The following is a 17128-nucleotide window of genomic DNA, read 5'->3' as shown; positions in this document are numbered from 1 at the left end:
CTCTATCTTCTCCTGCAGAAGCAGAACCAGAAGCAGAAGCAGAAACATGAATAAGACCTGGTTTGGTACTGAGGTGATTCTGAAAAAAGCTGCTATAAAAAAAAGCTGGGAGCTGTTTTTGTGTTTGGTAAACACTCAGCTTCAGCTTTTTTTCACAGTTTTGGGTGAAAAAAAGCCAAAAACAAGAAGCTGCAAAACCCAGCTTTGAAAAACCGGCTTTTTTTCACATCTGTTTTACATAAAAGTTTACCAAACACTCTAATACTGTTTTTTTTTTTTTTTTCAAAAGCACTTTTACAAAAAAGTTTACCAAACACTCTGCTGCTTTATTTCACAGCTGCTTATTCTCACAGCACAGCAGAAGCAGTTTTTTTTCAAAGCACAGCAATACCAAACCAGCCCTAAAGGGACCCTCAAGAATCTAAAGCTACCTTCCAATTTCTTCCCTTTCATTATCACTTTCGTTTTCACCATCTTCACTTGTCCTTTTCTATTTCCAGTCTCAATACAGCCAAGTATATATAAGTACTTTTACTCATGAGTTGTTAGAATGGAAGTGATTTTTGAAGAAGTTAGGTTTTCACTGTAAAACTAATTGACAGTATGATAAGTAAATTAAATTATTTATAAGTTCATGTAAGATCTCTTCTCCCGTTAATGTGAGATTGATTCCCAACACGTCCTCTTACGTGTGGCAAATTTTCAAGCATAACACATGGACAACACAAATGGAGTGACGTGGAGCATGTGTAATCGTTGAACTTCACATGTGAGACAACATGATCTGCTACTATAAAACATTCAATGTTCTACAATTAAACCTATAGGCAATTGACAATGTCAGATTCATTCTCAATAATTTTCACACCTCTTTTTATTTAGGATAATATTATTTACACACTCATTTTTACCTCCCCACACCGTTATTAATTTTAGGTCATTGATCTTTTTCAATTCATTCGATCTGACAGCCGGAAATTGAGAAGGATATGTGTGAAAAGTAAAACTAAGTGTGGATAGCACTACCCTTTATTGATGACAATTGAGTTAAATAAATCAAATGGCATCAACAGTCAAGATTATGCAGGAGTTTGTAAGAGGCTAAAAAATGTGTGAAAATCACTTCCCTTGTTAGAATTACCTTTCACAAGGTGTTTTTCTGGAAAACATCAATTCTATGAATCATAAACATTTTAAAAGTTTTTTTTCTGCAAACAAGCATCACAAACTTTTAGTTTGTTTCAAAATACTTTTAGTCATTCCAGAAGCAATTCAAAATAGTTTCTTCTTACACTCAATATGGTGGAGGGGAGAAAGAGAGAGAATCGAACTCAAAACTTTAAATGCATGAGTGAATTCTCTTAACCATCTAAGCTAACAACTTCTTACAACAATCCAAAACAGGTTAAAACTTGTCAAAGATTCAATAGTGTGTGTACCTAGAAGGTGTAATGAGAGACCTGAAAAAACCCTAGTTAATTGTTATGCCACATTCAATTGTATCATTATTTGTACATACAAGAGAGTGCAGAAAAAATATAATTGAGACTGTCCACTGAGAAACACATGATGCATGTCATCTTTCTCCTTGCCATGCCCTGCCCCTCTTTTTTACTCTCTCAAATGTCCGACTGCCAACTCAACGAAATATTCAAACTGTAAAATTATCAGAAGACCTCCTTTGAAAGCCTTTTTTTTTCTTTTTCTTTTTTAATGAAATTATGAATTTAGTATTTTATCTAGTTTTATCTTTCAGATGTTTGAATATCGACAGGATATTTATGGAAGAATAATGTTATTCACACACTCATTTTTACATCTTACATACCAATTTTTTTTTCATTGATCTTTTTCAATTCATCAAATTCGACGATCGAAATGTAAAAAAAATATGTAAAAAATAAAAATGATAGTGTAAATAGCACATCCTTTTTCTGGAAACCCATTAATTTACTGCACATAATTCAGAAAAAGGGAGTCCTCAAAATATACAAGTATCGGGGCACTCAATGAATTGAAAAGTGTTGGGGCCTCACAACTTCACTAATAGAACGGGGGAAAAGAGTAAATAATTAAAAATATTGCTTTGCTTTGCAAAACAAGTGGTTTCATTATTGTCATCAGTACTGCTGCAGATTCTCAAGCTTCACATTCACACCATCTGCTACAAATGAATGTGTCTCCATTTTATTATTAAGAGGCAGCCTTGCATTTTTGTAGGCCTCAACCTTTAATCCCTAGTAAAGTACGGGCGTCAATGAGTCGTGTTTAGGTTTACCAACATTCGTTTAACAATGTTAATCATGTTAACTGCGTATACATCAGAGATCTTATAATCCCACGAGTTTTAGTATGTCCTTTAATTCTGTAAATTCTATATCGTATCTAAAATTGTCACATTTAAAAAGACATGTCCTTAATAGGAAACGAAAAATATATAAAAGTCGGAAACACATGCAATGGGAAAAGAATGGCTGAGGAAAGCTTCTCAAAAAGGAGAAAGGAAAGATATGATATTTGATTAATAATATAATACTTGCTACTCGATTAGAGATTAGAGAGAAATTGTTCAGACATATTTGCCAATATCTACAAACTAAGAAAAATGGTGGATGCATAAAAATTAATAGGGGACACACATAATTAACACCCAACAAGGCCATCCATGCATGCATGCTTGATTTTGACCAAAACTCTTCTCATACGTGATGATTTTGCAGCTGCAACAGCCTTGAGTAAGCTCCGTCGGGGCGGCTCACTAGTTCCGAATGGCTGCCGTGTTCCACAATGCGCCCGTCTTGCACCACGCCAATGCTGTCCACCCCTCTAATTGTCGACAAACGGTGGGCAACAAGCACGGTGGTGCGGCCCCTCATTAGCCTCTCGAGTGCTTCTTGCAGCACACATTCTGATTCAGCATCAAGTGCGCTTGTGGCCTCATCTAACAAGAGTATTCTAGGGTCCTTGAGCACCGCCCTTGCGATCGCAATTCTTTGTTTTTGTCCACCGGAGAGCTGAACTCCTCGCTCCCCAACCGGGGTTTTGTATCCATCAGGCAATCCGCTAACGAAACCATGCACGTTAGCAGTACGTGCAGCTTCGATTACTTCTGCTTCGGATGCGCCTTCTTTGCCGTAGGCAATGTTTTCAAAGATGCTTGCTGCAAACAGGGCTGGTTCTTGTTGCACCAGTCCAATTTTCAACCGAAGAGACTTCAAGTTCAACCGGCGGATGTCCTTGCCATCGATCATTACTTTACCAACTAGTGGATCATAAAATCGCTCGATCAATGCAATCACGGAACTCTTTCCCGAACCACTAGCTCCGACAAGCGCTTGGCTGTGGCCAGTTCGGATTCTGAGACTAAAATCTTTGAACACCATGATATCAGGTCGCGATGGATATGCAAAATCAACATGCCTAAGTTCAATTTCTCCGCGAACTGATTCGACCACCTCAGCCTCAGGGTCATCCGGGTCAATCCTTGTTTGACGATCAAGGATTGAAAATACCGAACCAACTGCTTCACCGCCCCTGATAATCTCCGGGGCAAGGCTGACAGTTTCAGCAACTGAATTCGCCGTTACAACAAGGACAATGAAAACCTTAATAACTTTCGAGAAGGTGGAGACACCTTTGCTAACGAGGTGGGCACCGTACCACAAAATGAGAGCTTCAGAGGCATGGAGAGCAAACTGAGAAATGCCAAATAGGACGCCAGCAGTTTGGCTGCGGCGGAGGCTTCCCAGCAGTGGGAGACGGAGCTCATGGCAGAACAGAGATAGGATCTTGTTTTGGGCATTGAAGGCGGCGACTGTCCGAATGTTGCTCACTCCCTCCCCAGCAATCATGCTCGTCTTTGCATGAGCCTTGGCTGTGTCTCCAGCAAAGCCCTTCAAAGAAAGTTGCTGCATAACGCACAATTGCAGAATTAAACAGTCAGTAAACTGCATTACGTAAATGAGTAATAACTAATAAGGTTCTTTACTAACAGAAATTTCCATTTAGTTAGAGTTTGTTCTGTTCTTTGTTGGCTTGATGGTTGATAGTTATTTCTTGATACAATTTGGTGAGGTCTTCAGCAGAAAAGTTAAAACACATGATAACGCCAACGCCAGGCCATACTGGCACCGTGTCATTCCAGTTGCTAGTAAGTTTCACTCCTTCGACCAAGTTACCAACTCATTACTTACACAAAACCCAAAAAAAACAAAACAAAGTAAAAAACACATGGCAATGCTTCAGTGTCATCTCAGGTGTAGGTAAGTTTTTCTCTTTTGACGGGTTAGTTACTTACTCAAAGCGGGCCCACCAAAAACAACAAAACAAAGGACAAGGACTGAAATCTATCAGAAAAATCTCTGGAAAAAAGTAAAAGGAATCTACCATATTACACAATGTGGTCACGGGAGTATAGTATCTCTTGTAACTCTCAGCACATGGGAGTTTTCAGTTAAAAAAAAAAAGGAAAAGTATAAATTATTGTGACAAATTTTGGGGCCTATAAATTCAGACAGATGACAGTATAAGCTGTAGCTCTGTGATGTGCAGTGCCAGCTCGTCGCTTACTATTTAAATTTGTGTCTCGCGTGATTAGTTTAAGATAACACGTAATTAGTTTAAGATAACGCTTTGAAGTCAAATATAACTGCTAAATATACAATCATTAGAGAAAAATAAGCAACATATAGACTACTTAGTTACTAGTTAGCAGCTTGGAAGAAGGGATGCTTTCAAGGAATCTTTGGTATTTCACATTTTAACTTTTTGCGACCATTTTCCAAGAGTTAACGTGCACAAGGCTCGGAGGGAGGCACGTGCAGTGCAGTGGGTGGTGACACGTGGCAGTATTCTATTGTCGTTTAATGGTAGGGTTTGGGTGAAGTTTAAGATTCCATGGGGTGTGAAGGTAGATGCAATAAAAATATTACATAGACATAAAAATATTACATAGACCATACCCATATGCTTCTGCAGGACTTTGGGTCAACCCACCAAAGTAAAAAGCTAGCATTTCTCTTTTTGGGTGCATAAAGCTTGCAATTTTCAAGGGAAATATGTTTTGGTGTTATAAATACGAAAAGAAGAGAGGGAGGAGATAAAAAAATGCTTCCACTTTCTTATCTTGGTGTGGTGCAGAAGAACTTTCATGCACATGAAATGCGGAAAAGTTAAAGCACTTGAAGTTATGTGATTAACTAGTGACATAGGCACATGACTAGAAAAAGTTTAAACAAATAATAGTGAGCAATTGACTTGTAATACAGACACAATGACATTCCGAGAGTAAATTTCTCTCAAAGTGAGTCACTAAAACATAGTTGGCAAGCCATAGAGGCCGTATACTAAACCAATCACACATTATCATAGTAAAAGTTAACATGCATGACAGTGCACGGTTGACTGGCGATACCGTCACCGTGTCATCCAGGTTTAGGTAAATTTCTTTTTAGTAAAGTGAGTTGAGAGTGTGAAGTGTACCTGAGCAAAGTTGGCTAGCACCAGAAGAGGGAAGGTTGCTAAAATGAGCAGGGATACTCTCCATTCCACTATGAAGGCAACAATGAATGAAGTGAGGAGTGAAGTCATGTTCTGCAATATCACAGATATCCTCTCAGAAACAGCTGATTTCACATCAGCAGCATCCGTCGCCAATTTAGCTGTTAGAAGGTTAGAGTTGTGCTCCTCCTCATCAAACCATCCAACTTCATTCCTCAAGATTGCTGAAGAAAAACAAGTAAATTATGCAAATCAAAAGACATAAACTTCAAAGCGAATTAACGAAAAATACTAAACTATATGAATGTATGGTGTATATAGCTGAATAAAATAGTTGAACGTATGCTCAAGAATTCAAGGCGATATAACGAGTCGATAGAAAGACTAATTGTTTATACCTGCAAGCATCATCCTTCTCACTCTAGTAGTGAGGTTCTCTCCCATGATGCTGAAGAAGTAATGCTGTATCAAATATGCAACCACGGCGTATAGTCCCACTCCAACGTACATGAAAACATATTCCTTTGTCTTCCTTTCCATTGAGGCTGGGTTTCTATAGTAGAAAACCTCAATCATGTTGCCCATTAGAATAGCAAATGTTGGACCGATAAACCCAGAGAGTACTGATCCTATAGCGGCCATTATTGAATAGGGCCATTCAGGAGCGTTTAGCTTCAGAAGCCGGAAGAAATAGTTCTTAGGAGCTCGAGTTTTCCTGTCTGTTTCAGCATTTGAAATCATCTCTATCCGCCCATCAGCACCTGTACTGTACGAATAGCTCAAGTTCCTTAAGCTGCCAGACCGGAGGCTTAAAGACTTCGTTGACAATGAGTGGCTTAGACGTGATGAACGCGAGCAGCGAGTAGATGGGTTCCTGAAGTCTCTGTTCCCAACCATCTCTTGGAATCGAATTAGAGAAGCATATGCCCCTGCTTTAGCAATCAGTTCTTCATGTGTACCTGTCTCGACAACTTGGCCTTGTTGTATAACTGCAATGCTATCAACATTTCTAATAGTGGAAAGGCGATGTGCCACAATAACAGTTGTCCTTCCGACCATGAGACGATCCAAAGCTTCTTGAACAATGCTCTCCGAGCTTGCATCAAGGGCACTGGTAGCTTCGTCAAGGAGGAGGATCTTTGGATTTTTCAACATAGCTCTGGCAATTGCAATCCTCTGCTTTTGACCACCAGAGAGTTGAACTCCTCGCTCTCCTACCTGAATTCTCACAAGTTAAAAATGTTAAGACGGGGAAGAATGCATAGCGTTTACACATAGCCAAGGTACTTTCAGTGAATTATCGACACCAACCTGAGTGTTATATCCCTTTGGAAGCAAGGTGATGAAACTGTGAGCATTCGCTGAAGAAGCTGCAACTTCAACATCTTCCATTGTTGCATCGGGCTTTCCATAGAGAATGTTCTCAAGTATCGTTGTAGCAAAGAGTGCCGGTTCCTGGTTTACAAGCCCAATCTGATCACGCAACCATTTCAATTGCAGCGTTTTTATGTCCACGCTATCGATCAAAACCTGCCCTGCTTACCAACAAGAAATGTTAGATATTTCCTTTCATCAAGCATCATAGACTTTCAAACCAGCATCTCCAATTACGAAAAGCCTCTAACTTACCCTGGTTAGGATCGTAGAATCTTTCGATTAGAGAGACAACAGTGCTCTTCCCTGAACCACTGCCGCCAACAACAGCCACAGTCTTCCCGGCTGGAAAGAAGATTGAAAAATTTCGGAAGATAATAACATCTGGCCTCGAAGGGTAGCTGAAGGTTACTTCCTTGAATTCTATATTGCCACTAACATCCGACAAGCACTTTCCTTCCAAGGGGTCTTGAACTATGGTTGGCTTTTGCTTAATTATCTCCATCAACTTGTATCCAGCCGATTTACCTTTGCTAAAGGCCCCGAGGTTCGAAAATGACTGACCCAAGCTTCTGTAACATTCAAGTGATCATATTAACATCAAGAAGCTTATTGACCTGAAAAGGATAATATAAGAGAGATGAAAGTTCTTGGCTTAGAATCTTACATGCCACCAACAATGGCTGAGAAAATGGCAGTGAACGCTTTCCCTCCATCAGTCTGCCCATTTCGGATAAACACACCAGCGTACCAGTAAACAAGTGCCCATGACATACAAGCAATGCCGTAGGTGCACCCTAGGCCAAGACCTTTGGCCATTCCGGCCTTGTAACCAAGCTGCAAAGTGTTCTGTATGGCATCTGAATACGAATTGAGGGCCTTGCTTTCACCAACATAGGAATAAACTGTCCGAACTTGCGCAATGGCCTAGGCACACAGAAAACCTTACAAAATTAGGCCACGAAAACAAATATCATACTATAAAATCGTCGTAATCACACCAAATGTTGATTGATCGAACCCTATTTTCGAAACCATATAATCACCAAGAATGAAAATTTACTTAAGAAAAACAGTTACACATTTGTATTAAGTTGTAAAACTTCACCTGATCAGCCACTATCCCTGCATTTGCATACGACTGGCGGCTCTTGGACGTGAGGCCAGTGAGTGTATAGGCATATAAGCCGCCAGCAAAAACGATTCCCGGAATCACGGCAATACTCAGCAGCGCCAGCCTCCATGCTGATACAAACCCTACCACCAGGCCTGCCAGAAATGTAGATAGATAGTGTATGAAGTTCCCCACCTAAATCAAAACAAACAAACAGAAATACCATAAATTAAATTAAATAATAAAACATCATAGAATTAACTTAACATCCACCTACTGGATATGACCTTTCAACATCAAACATTTAAGGACAAATCAAAATCGCCAAAAAAATGCGAGGAATAATCATAGGGGCATCACCACGCACGTTAAGCCAGTCCTTGCTAACGTGCGCAGGGATTAGGTAGTGGGCCCCGCATTGATGCATGCCCAAATATCCATGTATTCAGAACACGGGCAAATACGTCATATGTAAGAGAAACATTTGAAAAAAATCTCCATCACTTAATAACATATGGTTTCCTGTCCCGTGTTCCGGACAAATTGAAAAAAATTCTCTAGATAAGCCCCATTTACAAATTTAACACTCCCAAAGACTAGATTTTGCTCCACATGGGAGATGATTTTCTTCTACACAACGATATTTGTTTCCGTCTCTCGATTCTCTTTTGATTTAATCAAGCAAAAAACTCCGAAAATAAACAAACGTGTGCATAACAAAAATGCGTGGAAATCACTTCTCGACGATTAGATGAGAAGGAAAAGAAGAAATGCTTAGGGAGATTCTAAAAGGGAGCAAAATGTAAATTGGCAAAGATGGAAACCTTCTCGCTGATGGCATCTTGGACCAGAAGAGTGTCCGTCGAGATACTGAAGACAATGTCCCCAGTTCTGGCGTCCGTGTCGAAGAAGCCGACGTCCTGTTTCAGCACCGCCTCCAGATACTTCTTCCTCAGCGTGCTCACCTGCCTCTCGCCGGTGTACATCCAGCATGCAATTTCTGCAAATAAAAATCACATAAATTAATCACCTTTAACCTCATTAATCAACGGATTAACTTATTAATTAATGAAAAATTAGGGGAGGGAACAGTGCACGTGAAGTGTGATGCACGAGTCATGTGGGACTGGATTGGACTGGACTAAAGTCCAACAAGTATGATCTCGAAGACCAGCAACAGCAAGGACTAAAAAATGGCGACCCAAGATAACAAAGCTCTCCACTTTGCGATGGTCGGGAACGTCTACAGTACGCTGCATTACTTTTATTTTACAAAGAAGTTCCTACGACTCGGAGCAGTTGGTCATAAAAAAACAACATTTCCATTGCAGCAAGAGATAAAAATTAAAAAAATAAAAAGGTTGGATTTTGAAGGTTTTACCTGCGTAGGATGTTACGCATACTATGAGACCGAGATACACAAAGTACAAAGCGTACTGCAATCACCAACAGAAGATCAGATCTGGAATCTGAGAAATCGTGACGAAATCTCGAGAAAGGAAATGAGTTCCGCATACTCATTTTCTACTGTGCACATCCATATTTATTTATTTCGCGCATTTGAGACGGAAATAAACAGAGGTGTGCAGAAGAGAAAGTTAGGTGTGCGGAAATCGTTTTCTTTATAAAAATATGAGAAATGAACAAATGGGCTGCGAACCTTTGCTACTTCGGCGGTCATTTTCTGCAAATTCATTTGGTTTTCGCCGAACCCGTTAACCATTTCGCCGAACATGAGGAAGAACAGCGGCATGGAGGAACCGTGCACGACGGCGCCCAAGCTTCCGAAGATCATGAGCATCCAATCGTACTTGTCTGCAAAGGAGAAGAGCTGGAAAAACGGCAGGCTCTGCTCCTTCTTCTTCTCCGCCTCCGGCAATGTCTTCGCCTCCGCCGCTGTCTCCGCCATTGCAGCAGCTCACCTTGTTAGGATAAAAAAGGCAGAGCAGAACGAACCCAACAAAAAAGAAACTAGCTTTAGAGCGTGAGATCTAAAGAACCCATCTTTTATTCTTCCTCTCTCTTTCGTTCCAAGAACCGTCAATGTCGATTTGTTCTGGGTGATCAGCCCAACAGAGAGAGAGAGAGAGAGAGGTTGGACCAGTAGTCAAAGGAGGAAGGTGGGAGAGATTGAGGGATGGAGAAAGAGAGGGGTGTGGGTGGTGGAGTTATATAGTATTTAGTATACGGTGGCAAAGGTGGGAGCTTTAACTGCGGTAGTGAAGTTACTGCAACTTATGGGGGGATCCAGGTTAAAGGTGAGGAATCTGGTTAACAGTGTTACACTGTGCGTCCTGCTCTGCTCTCTGCTCTCTGCTGCGCTTGGTAATTGTGGCTCTGCCTCGGTTCTCGTTCTTTGATATATTTTTTCCTTTTTTTCATATCTTTAACCTCAAAATAAAGTTTCAAAAGAAAATGGGAAACATGATAAACATGAGTTGGTTCAATCCATGAACAGAAGAAGCCAAAAGAAAGGATATATAAACTGTCGTTAGAACAAGAATTTCATGTGCAAAACGTCTGTTTTTTAATCAAACGACAAATTTTAATACAAAATCTAAAGAACGGGAATTTCATATATAGGGTTTTGATATTAGCGATGATATGTTCATATGTTTTAACGCTTGGTTTTATAGTTAAATTCATGAATTTCTCTTTGTTCTAATATACATTGAGGAAAATGTAGCAATGATTCCTTAATTTTGATTAAATTAGAGCAATGGTTCATTCACTGTTAAATTCATAATCATTTGTCCCTTAATTTATCAAAACGTGTATTATGGTCATTTTCATCAACTCTGTCAGAATTTCCGTTAAAATAAGTTACGTGCCACACACAGGGGGCAGAATTAAGTGGCAAATATCAAAAACAAAATAAGAAAATTGTAGCAATGATCCCTCAATTTTAACTCAATTAAAACAATGGTTCCTCAACTTTGACCCAATTGGAGAAATGATCCCTCAACTTTAATCTAATTGTAGCAATGTCCTTCCACCATGACCTATTTTGACAGAAGATCAAACAGAATTGACGAAAATTATCATGGTTGCATATTTTGATGAGTTAAGGAACTAATAGTCACAAAATTTTAATTAAAAGACCAACGCTCCAATTGAGTTTAAAACTAAGAAACCGTTGCTACAATGTTCTCAATACACATTACCACATTCTCATAATCTCATTTAGGCATTTCAACCAACACCTTGATATCCTATAATTTTTGATAGATTTTAGATGGAAGGAAATACTTTTTGTTTTCTCTCTCTATGTTTGTGAATTGAAAAATGAAAAATACATTGTAGGATCATAAATAAATTTATACCATATTCGTGGAAGCACCCCTTTCGACTGACATTGCATGTGTTCATTAGCCGAAATTATAAATAAAATTATTTTGTATTATTTAATAATACTTTGGATAATAACACGTGGCGCAACGAGAACGATTAAAAATCTTATCCGAAATTATAATTAAAATTATTTTGTATTATTTTATAAATAAATAAAATACTAATATTTTATTACCTATTGTCAGGGCTATTAAAGTGCAACGGTGGAGATGCAAAAGGCGATTACTGTTCATTAAGGGCAGTTACTGTTCACCAGGTGAATAGCATAGTGTATTGCCTGGGAAGAGGTTTCACATGCTAGAGTTGCTCTTAGAAGTCCCAACAAGATTTTTGGCAACTTCGAGACCATTTTTTTCTTTTTTCCAAACGATATGATAATTTAAATTAAATTATAGAAAGGAAAATTTTAATATGGGACATTGAATGCAAAAACCAATGTTTTTAACCAACTGAGTTACAAGTCATTTGCAGTTGACACGATTTTTTGGGTTGTTAGAATTTGTTTAGGAAAGATTAATTAACTTGACAAATATGATCTTTCAATCCATTGTATTGGATGAGTAACACACCCCATCAAATAAGCCAAGGACTCAAAATCTTACACGTTTAGAAGGAAATCCTCATGCCGAACATGCCCTTGAAACGCATCAATAGGTGAATTAAGATTTTCCAATCACGTAATATATCACTTCAGTTTATATCGTTAATCACGTGAAGAAATAGATAGAAACTGAACTAGATAACACTATGACAGACATGTTTTTTCCGCATTAGGCGACCCTTTACAACAAAGCAATATGCCTCTAATGTTGTTTTCTATGTTATAATGCATAAAGTATCAAGATAAAAGGTTACATTTACAGAGCAATACATGGACCCATTTCCTTGTGCACTCCATTTATCATGCATTTTGGCCTTGGAAATCATGATTAAGTTGAGTGGTCTTAAAAATCGAAAAGGTAAATATCTTTTGTCCGGTGGAGTGAGGTACAAATACAAATGGATAGTTGCCATGTTAGGAGTAGGTGAGTTGGCAAATCAAAAACTCCAACAAAGTGATTAAATTTTGTGAAACTTTAGCTTCCATGAACTATCATCATCTTCTTCTTAATCATATCTCCATTGTCCATTAGCTCAATTAGAATCATATGTTATATCAAATGTCACATTTTTGTCGTTAATGTAAGCTACATTTGATATAATATTAAGGGATAGTTTGGGGTTTTTAATTTTTTTTTCAAAATTACTTATGTTGTACTATGAAAATAAACTGGGAAAAACGCAAGTATTTGGTAAACTATAGTACTAAAAGTGCTATTAGCAAAGGAAGATAGAGGTAGAATTGTTAGTACGAAAGTTTCATTAATTGGTACTGTTTATATTCATTTAATTAAAAAAAGAAAAGAAGAAAAAAAAACACTTTTTTTTTAGAAGCATGTGTAGAGTTGTTTTTTTTTTTTTTTTTTGCACTATTTTGGACCCATGATTTTAATAAAAAAAAACTTTATTTATTTATTTACTAATCACAATTAAGGCCCCAACTTTTTTAAGAAGCTACACCAACTCCAAACCAAACTTAGACTAACTTCTTTTTCTTTAAGGAAAATTAACGAAAATGACTTGAAAACTTTGAGTTTTAATGATAATGACAAAATAAAGGGTAAAGTGAATAGTACCAGGATTGACATTTTAGTGAAAAAAATATAATTTTTCGTTAAAGTGAACAATACCGGAAATTTATCGTTAAAATTTTCTTTTCTTTATGCATCCACTAAAAGACAACCAAAATTATGGGCACAATTTGGGCTCACACAAACATTTACTTTATGGGAGGAAGGGTTTATATTTGGGCCAAAAAAATATGGGATCAAGCAGTTGCCCCACCAAAAACCAAGGCTCAACCGAAAAGTGCAATTATATTTATCTCCTAAAACCCGAGAAAAAACTATCAGAGTACATACCTACTTCTTCTTTAAGCGTAATGTGTGCGATAAGAAGAAATGAGGCATACACTCGACGTGTGAAAGTTGTTTTCATAAATTTACAACTAATTGTAAATACGGGTTAGGTCAATTGATTAGATTGTAACGATAAAAGTACAAGCCCATGTAAATTAGAACTTATAGTTTTGATTTCTTTGAAAGAATAAAATAAAAAATAAAAATAAAAATAAAAATAAAAATAAATAAAAACCCACCATTAATTACTAGTTGGATTGATTTCTCGAAGTTCCAAACTGAAAACTAGGAACAGGAACTTGACCAACAAGTGATGACAAATTACAATTCAAAAAATTGAAAAATATTCAACCTTAATCATATTATAATTGATAAGAAATCACAAAGAAAGAATTGAAAAGTTACAACTAACCTAGCATCATCTTCTTGGAAAGACGTTAGCAAAGCTTTTCATGCTAACCAATGATGGAACGCATGTTGTCACATATATAACGTCAAATTAACTTTCTTTCTAATCTTGAAGTTATTTAGGACCAAACGAATTCTTCACATTAACAAATTCATATGGTCTGTCGTCTTTCGAAATACCTAACTCGCAAGAAAACTGACTGCTTAATTGCAAGTAACCAACCGGTATCCGACACTGAGTTCAAAAAGTTTGATCAAAATAGTCATTGCATTTGACAGACAAGTGTAATTTGTTGACCTACTCCAATGGGTCTGAGAAACTTTGGCTAATATGTTAGAAGAGGACTTGGATTGTCTGCCCTCCCCCATCCCATATCTTTCCCATCTTTTTTTATTTGTGTGGTCATAGTTAAGACACGTCAACATTTTATATTCTTATTGTTTTTTGTCTTATTATTTCTATAAAAAAAATTCAATATAAAATATTAACGTGCCTTAATCTTGACAACGGAAATAAAAATGAATGAAAAGGGTATGGGATGGGAATGGCGCACAATCCAGGTCCGTTGGAAGAGGCTATATAAAAGCAAAGACATAGCCCCAAGTGTTTTTAGGCCCTATAAGTTGAAGTGGCTTTAGTCGCAATGTGTGTCCTTTTGGGGACACTAGGTGAGCTACTCCTGTCCTTGTTGATGTTTTTTTTTTTTTTTTTTTTTTTTTTTTGAAACTTGTCCTTGTTGATGTTTTGCTAACACTAAAGCATGTGATATGCTTCTCAAATTAGGGTTTAGTTTAGTTAGATCTCGTTTGAAAGTATTTTTAAAATCGTTAAAAGCGTTTTTAATGAAAATATTTTTGAAATCAATTCCTAGTAACAATGTAAATAAATACTGAAAAAAACACTTAAAGAAAGCACATAACTAGTGTTTTTTTGCAGAAAACATTTCAAATACTTTTGAAACCCAAAAACGTTTTCTATCATTTTAAAAACAGTTATAAACGAGCCCTTATGAATCTATACTCCTAATTAAACATTTAAACATTGTTAAATTTTTTTTTTAAGTTTTAATTATCTGGCTAGCATGCAAAAGTAGGGAAAGGGATCCTGTCCGTACCCCTTTCTCTTAATCCACTAAGTTCGAGGATATAGGCTGTTGAAATTTGATCCAATAGCTACAAATAGGGGCTCACTTTAAAAGTTATAATAACTTTAACGGTTAGATAAAATTTCAACGGCTCGAATTTCCGAACTTAATAGATTAGAAGGAAGGGATCCAGAAATGATCCATTTCCCAAAATAAAAGCTGCTTGGAACTTAGAAAGAATTAAATTAAATTAAGTTAGGACCACAATCTGGAGACAAAGAGTCTATAATCTTATATGTTTGCTTTTGCTTGGACCACATTTTTGGAGTCTGTGCTCAATCGGCTGCACAGAAATTACTTAAAAATAATTAAAGTACTTGATTTGATTAAAAATAACTAAAGTATTTTATTTGATTTTTCAATTAATTAAAAAAAAGGTTCAATTTTTATGAGCCAGTGAATTGTTATTTGAAGACAGCTTTATGTTCAAAATTCATGATCAATCAAACGAATACCGGAAAATCATGGGAAAAGAAGTGAAGACTCGTCTGCACCACACCACACTTCGGGGACCCCCCCAAATTGTCACAATCTCAGTTATTCCGTCTAAACTTTTTATTATTCCTACTTTACAATAGAGAAATTATTGAATTCGGCAGTAGAACCACGTCAATCAACCCTACCTCCTTTGCATCCTTGAGTAGTAGGGCAAGAAATTCGAACACGTTGGTGAGCTAGTTGGGATAGGTTATGATCATTCAAACTAGATTTGAGTTTAGTTTGTTGTTTGTTGTGTCAAAACGTGAGATGAACATAATGAGCTATGAATCCACAATAAAATGAATTATCTAACCCATTCATATGCACGGGTTGTAAGTATTGCATAACCAATCCTTGCCAATCCAATTCTATTCCAAGACCGAATCTCATCCAGCCTTCCAAATGACACTCAAAGTCGTGGGAGATACATAGGGCAACAGACATACTAGAACCACGTCAATCATCCACACATACCTCGTGACAAAGAGATGTATATGATCACGCCCAACCCTACATATTTCGCACTCCATTGAATTTATCGCCTTATACGGGGATGTCGCGCACAAGATTTTCTTGAATGTGTAAACCTGTTAATGCAACTATCACAACTTTTAATAACTCGTGAAACTATAGTTCAAACGCTATTCGTGTTTTGAAGTTTTTGCACCTAATCTCTACTTCATAACAACGTAGGTATTTAGTTCGAATCTCGCAAATTACAATTCGGCTGTAATCTCGTTCCTTCCGATATACCTTTTTGTATTCGGAAGATGCAATGACACAGCTGCTAAAAGAAACACAAGCATGGGCTCTCAAAGTTGCAAACTTTCTGTAAAGTTTGCGAGCATGATTTATGCCCCAGGATGTCTGTAAAGCAGATACAAAACTGTTTCGAAGTAAACATTGCATGTGTATTAAATAGCCCCAAATGGACCCAACAGAAGAAAAATAAGATGTCACAATTGGAGATTGGAATCCTATAACTTTTTCACAAAGTGTTAATCATGATTAGTTGTGGGGACGGGGAAATTTTTCAGTGTGCTTGAAACACGGAACGGTACACCATACAATTGAAGGGACATTTGGCCGCAAAGTAAGAACATGATGAGCTTTGGGATGGATTTACATTTATAAAATCAAATTTCCATCTTCTTAAAATGATGGTCATGATCAGTCTTGGTTAGAATGTGTGGACTTTAAACCAAATTAGCAAATGTGAAATGGGTATATTATTTACTAGACTTTCTAAACCAACTTGGCATCGAGGATACATCTGTTTCTTCTATTCTACATTCTCGGGTAACTTTGAAGTTGGTGTGCAGTACCAGGAAAAGAAGGCAAACCCAATAACAAAAATCGGCGATGCAATTCATAGAATGATTAATTCAACACTCGCATAGTTGGCGAGGAATCGATTGTATGACTCCTAGCCAGAATTCAACTAGTGCCTTGAGAATGTCTTTTTTGGAGTCGAGTGAGATTTAACCTTGAGCGACTGCTATTATATCATTTCCAAAAGGTTTGGCTTAACCCAATCTTTTAAGTCATCTTGATCACACAAACTTTTACACGGCGATATTTCATTATAAACTACTATAAATTTACACACAAAAGGGGGATTTGAGCTTAGATTCAAGGGTGCAGGCACACGGCCAGGACAAAACAGTCCAAAGCCCAAAGGCCCAAACAGGCTTGATAGGTCAATTTGTAAAGTGGGCTAGCTGAGACTTGTGCAAAGGCTAGCCCAGTCCAATAAAACTAGACTAAGTCGGTTCTCGCGCTTTCACAATTCAAATTTC

At 37.4% G+C, this 17128-nt stretch overlaps 1 protein-coding gene across 1 annotated transcript; it reads right to left on the bottom strand.

The window, feature by feature from the left end:
* Positions 1-2493: 2493 nt before the first annotated feature.
* LOC137707569 (ABC transporter B family member 19) lies at positions 2494-10379 on the bottom strand. Its single transcript, XM_068446465.1, has 10 exons — positions 9648-10379; positions 9369-9423; positions 8812-8987; positions 7982-8182; positions 7541-7800; positions 7129-7445; positions 6811-7034; positions 5898-6717; positions 5482-5723; positions 2494-3908 (listed from the first exon to the last, which is right to left on the bottom strand). Exons 1-10 carry the CDS (start codon positions 9894-9896, stop codon positions 2700-2702), a joined length of 3753 nt encoding a protein of 1250 aa, XP_068302566.1. The 5' UTR covers positions 9897-10379; the 3' UTR covers positions 2494-2699.
* Positions 10380-17128: the final 6749 nt, after the last annotated feature.

The sequence above is a fragment of the Pyrus communis genome, chromosome 11 (assembly GCF_963583255.1).
Source record: "Pyrus communis chromosome 11, drPyrComm1.1, whole genome shotgun sequence".
Classification (NCBI taxonomy): Eukaryota; Viridiplantae; Streptophyta; class Magnoliopsida; order Rosales; family Rosaceae; genus Pyrus; species Pyrus communis.
Note: the sequence above shows the minus strand (reverse complement) of the source record. Positions and strands in the feature narration are given on the sequence as shown.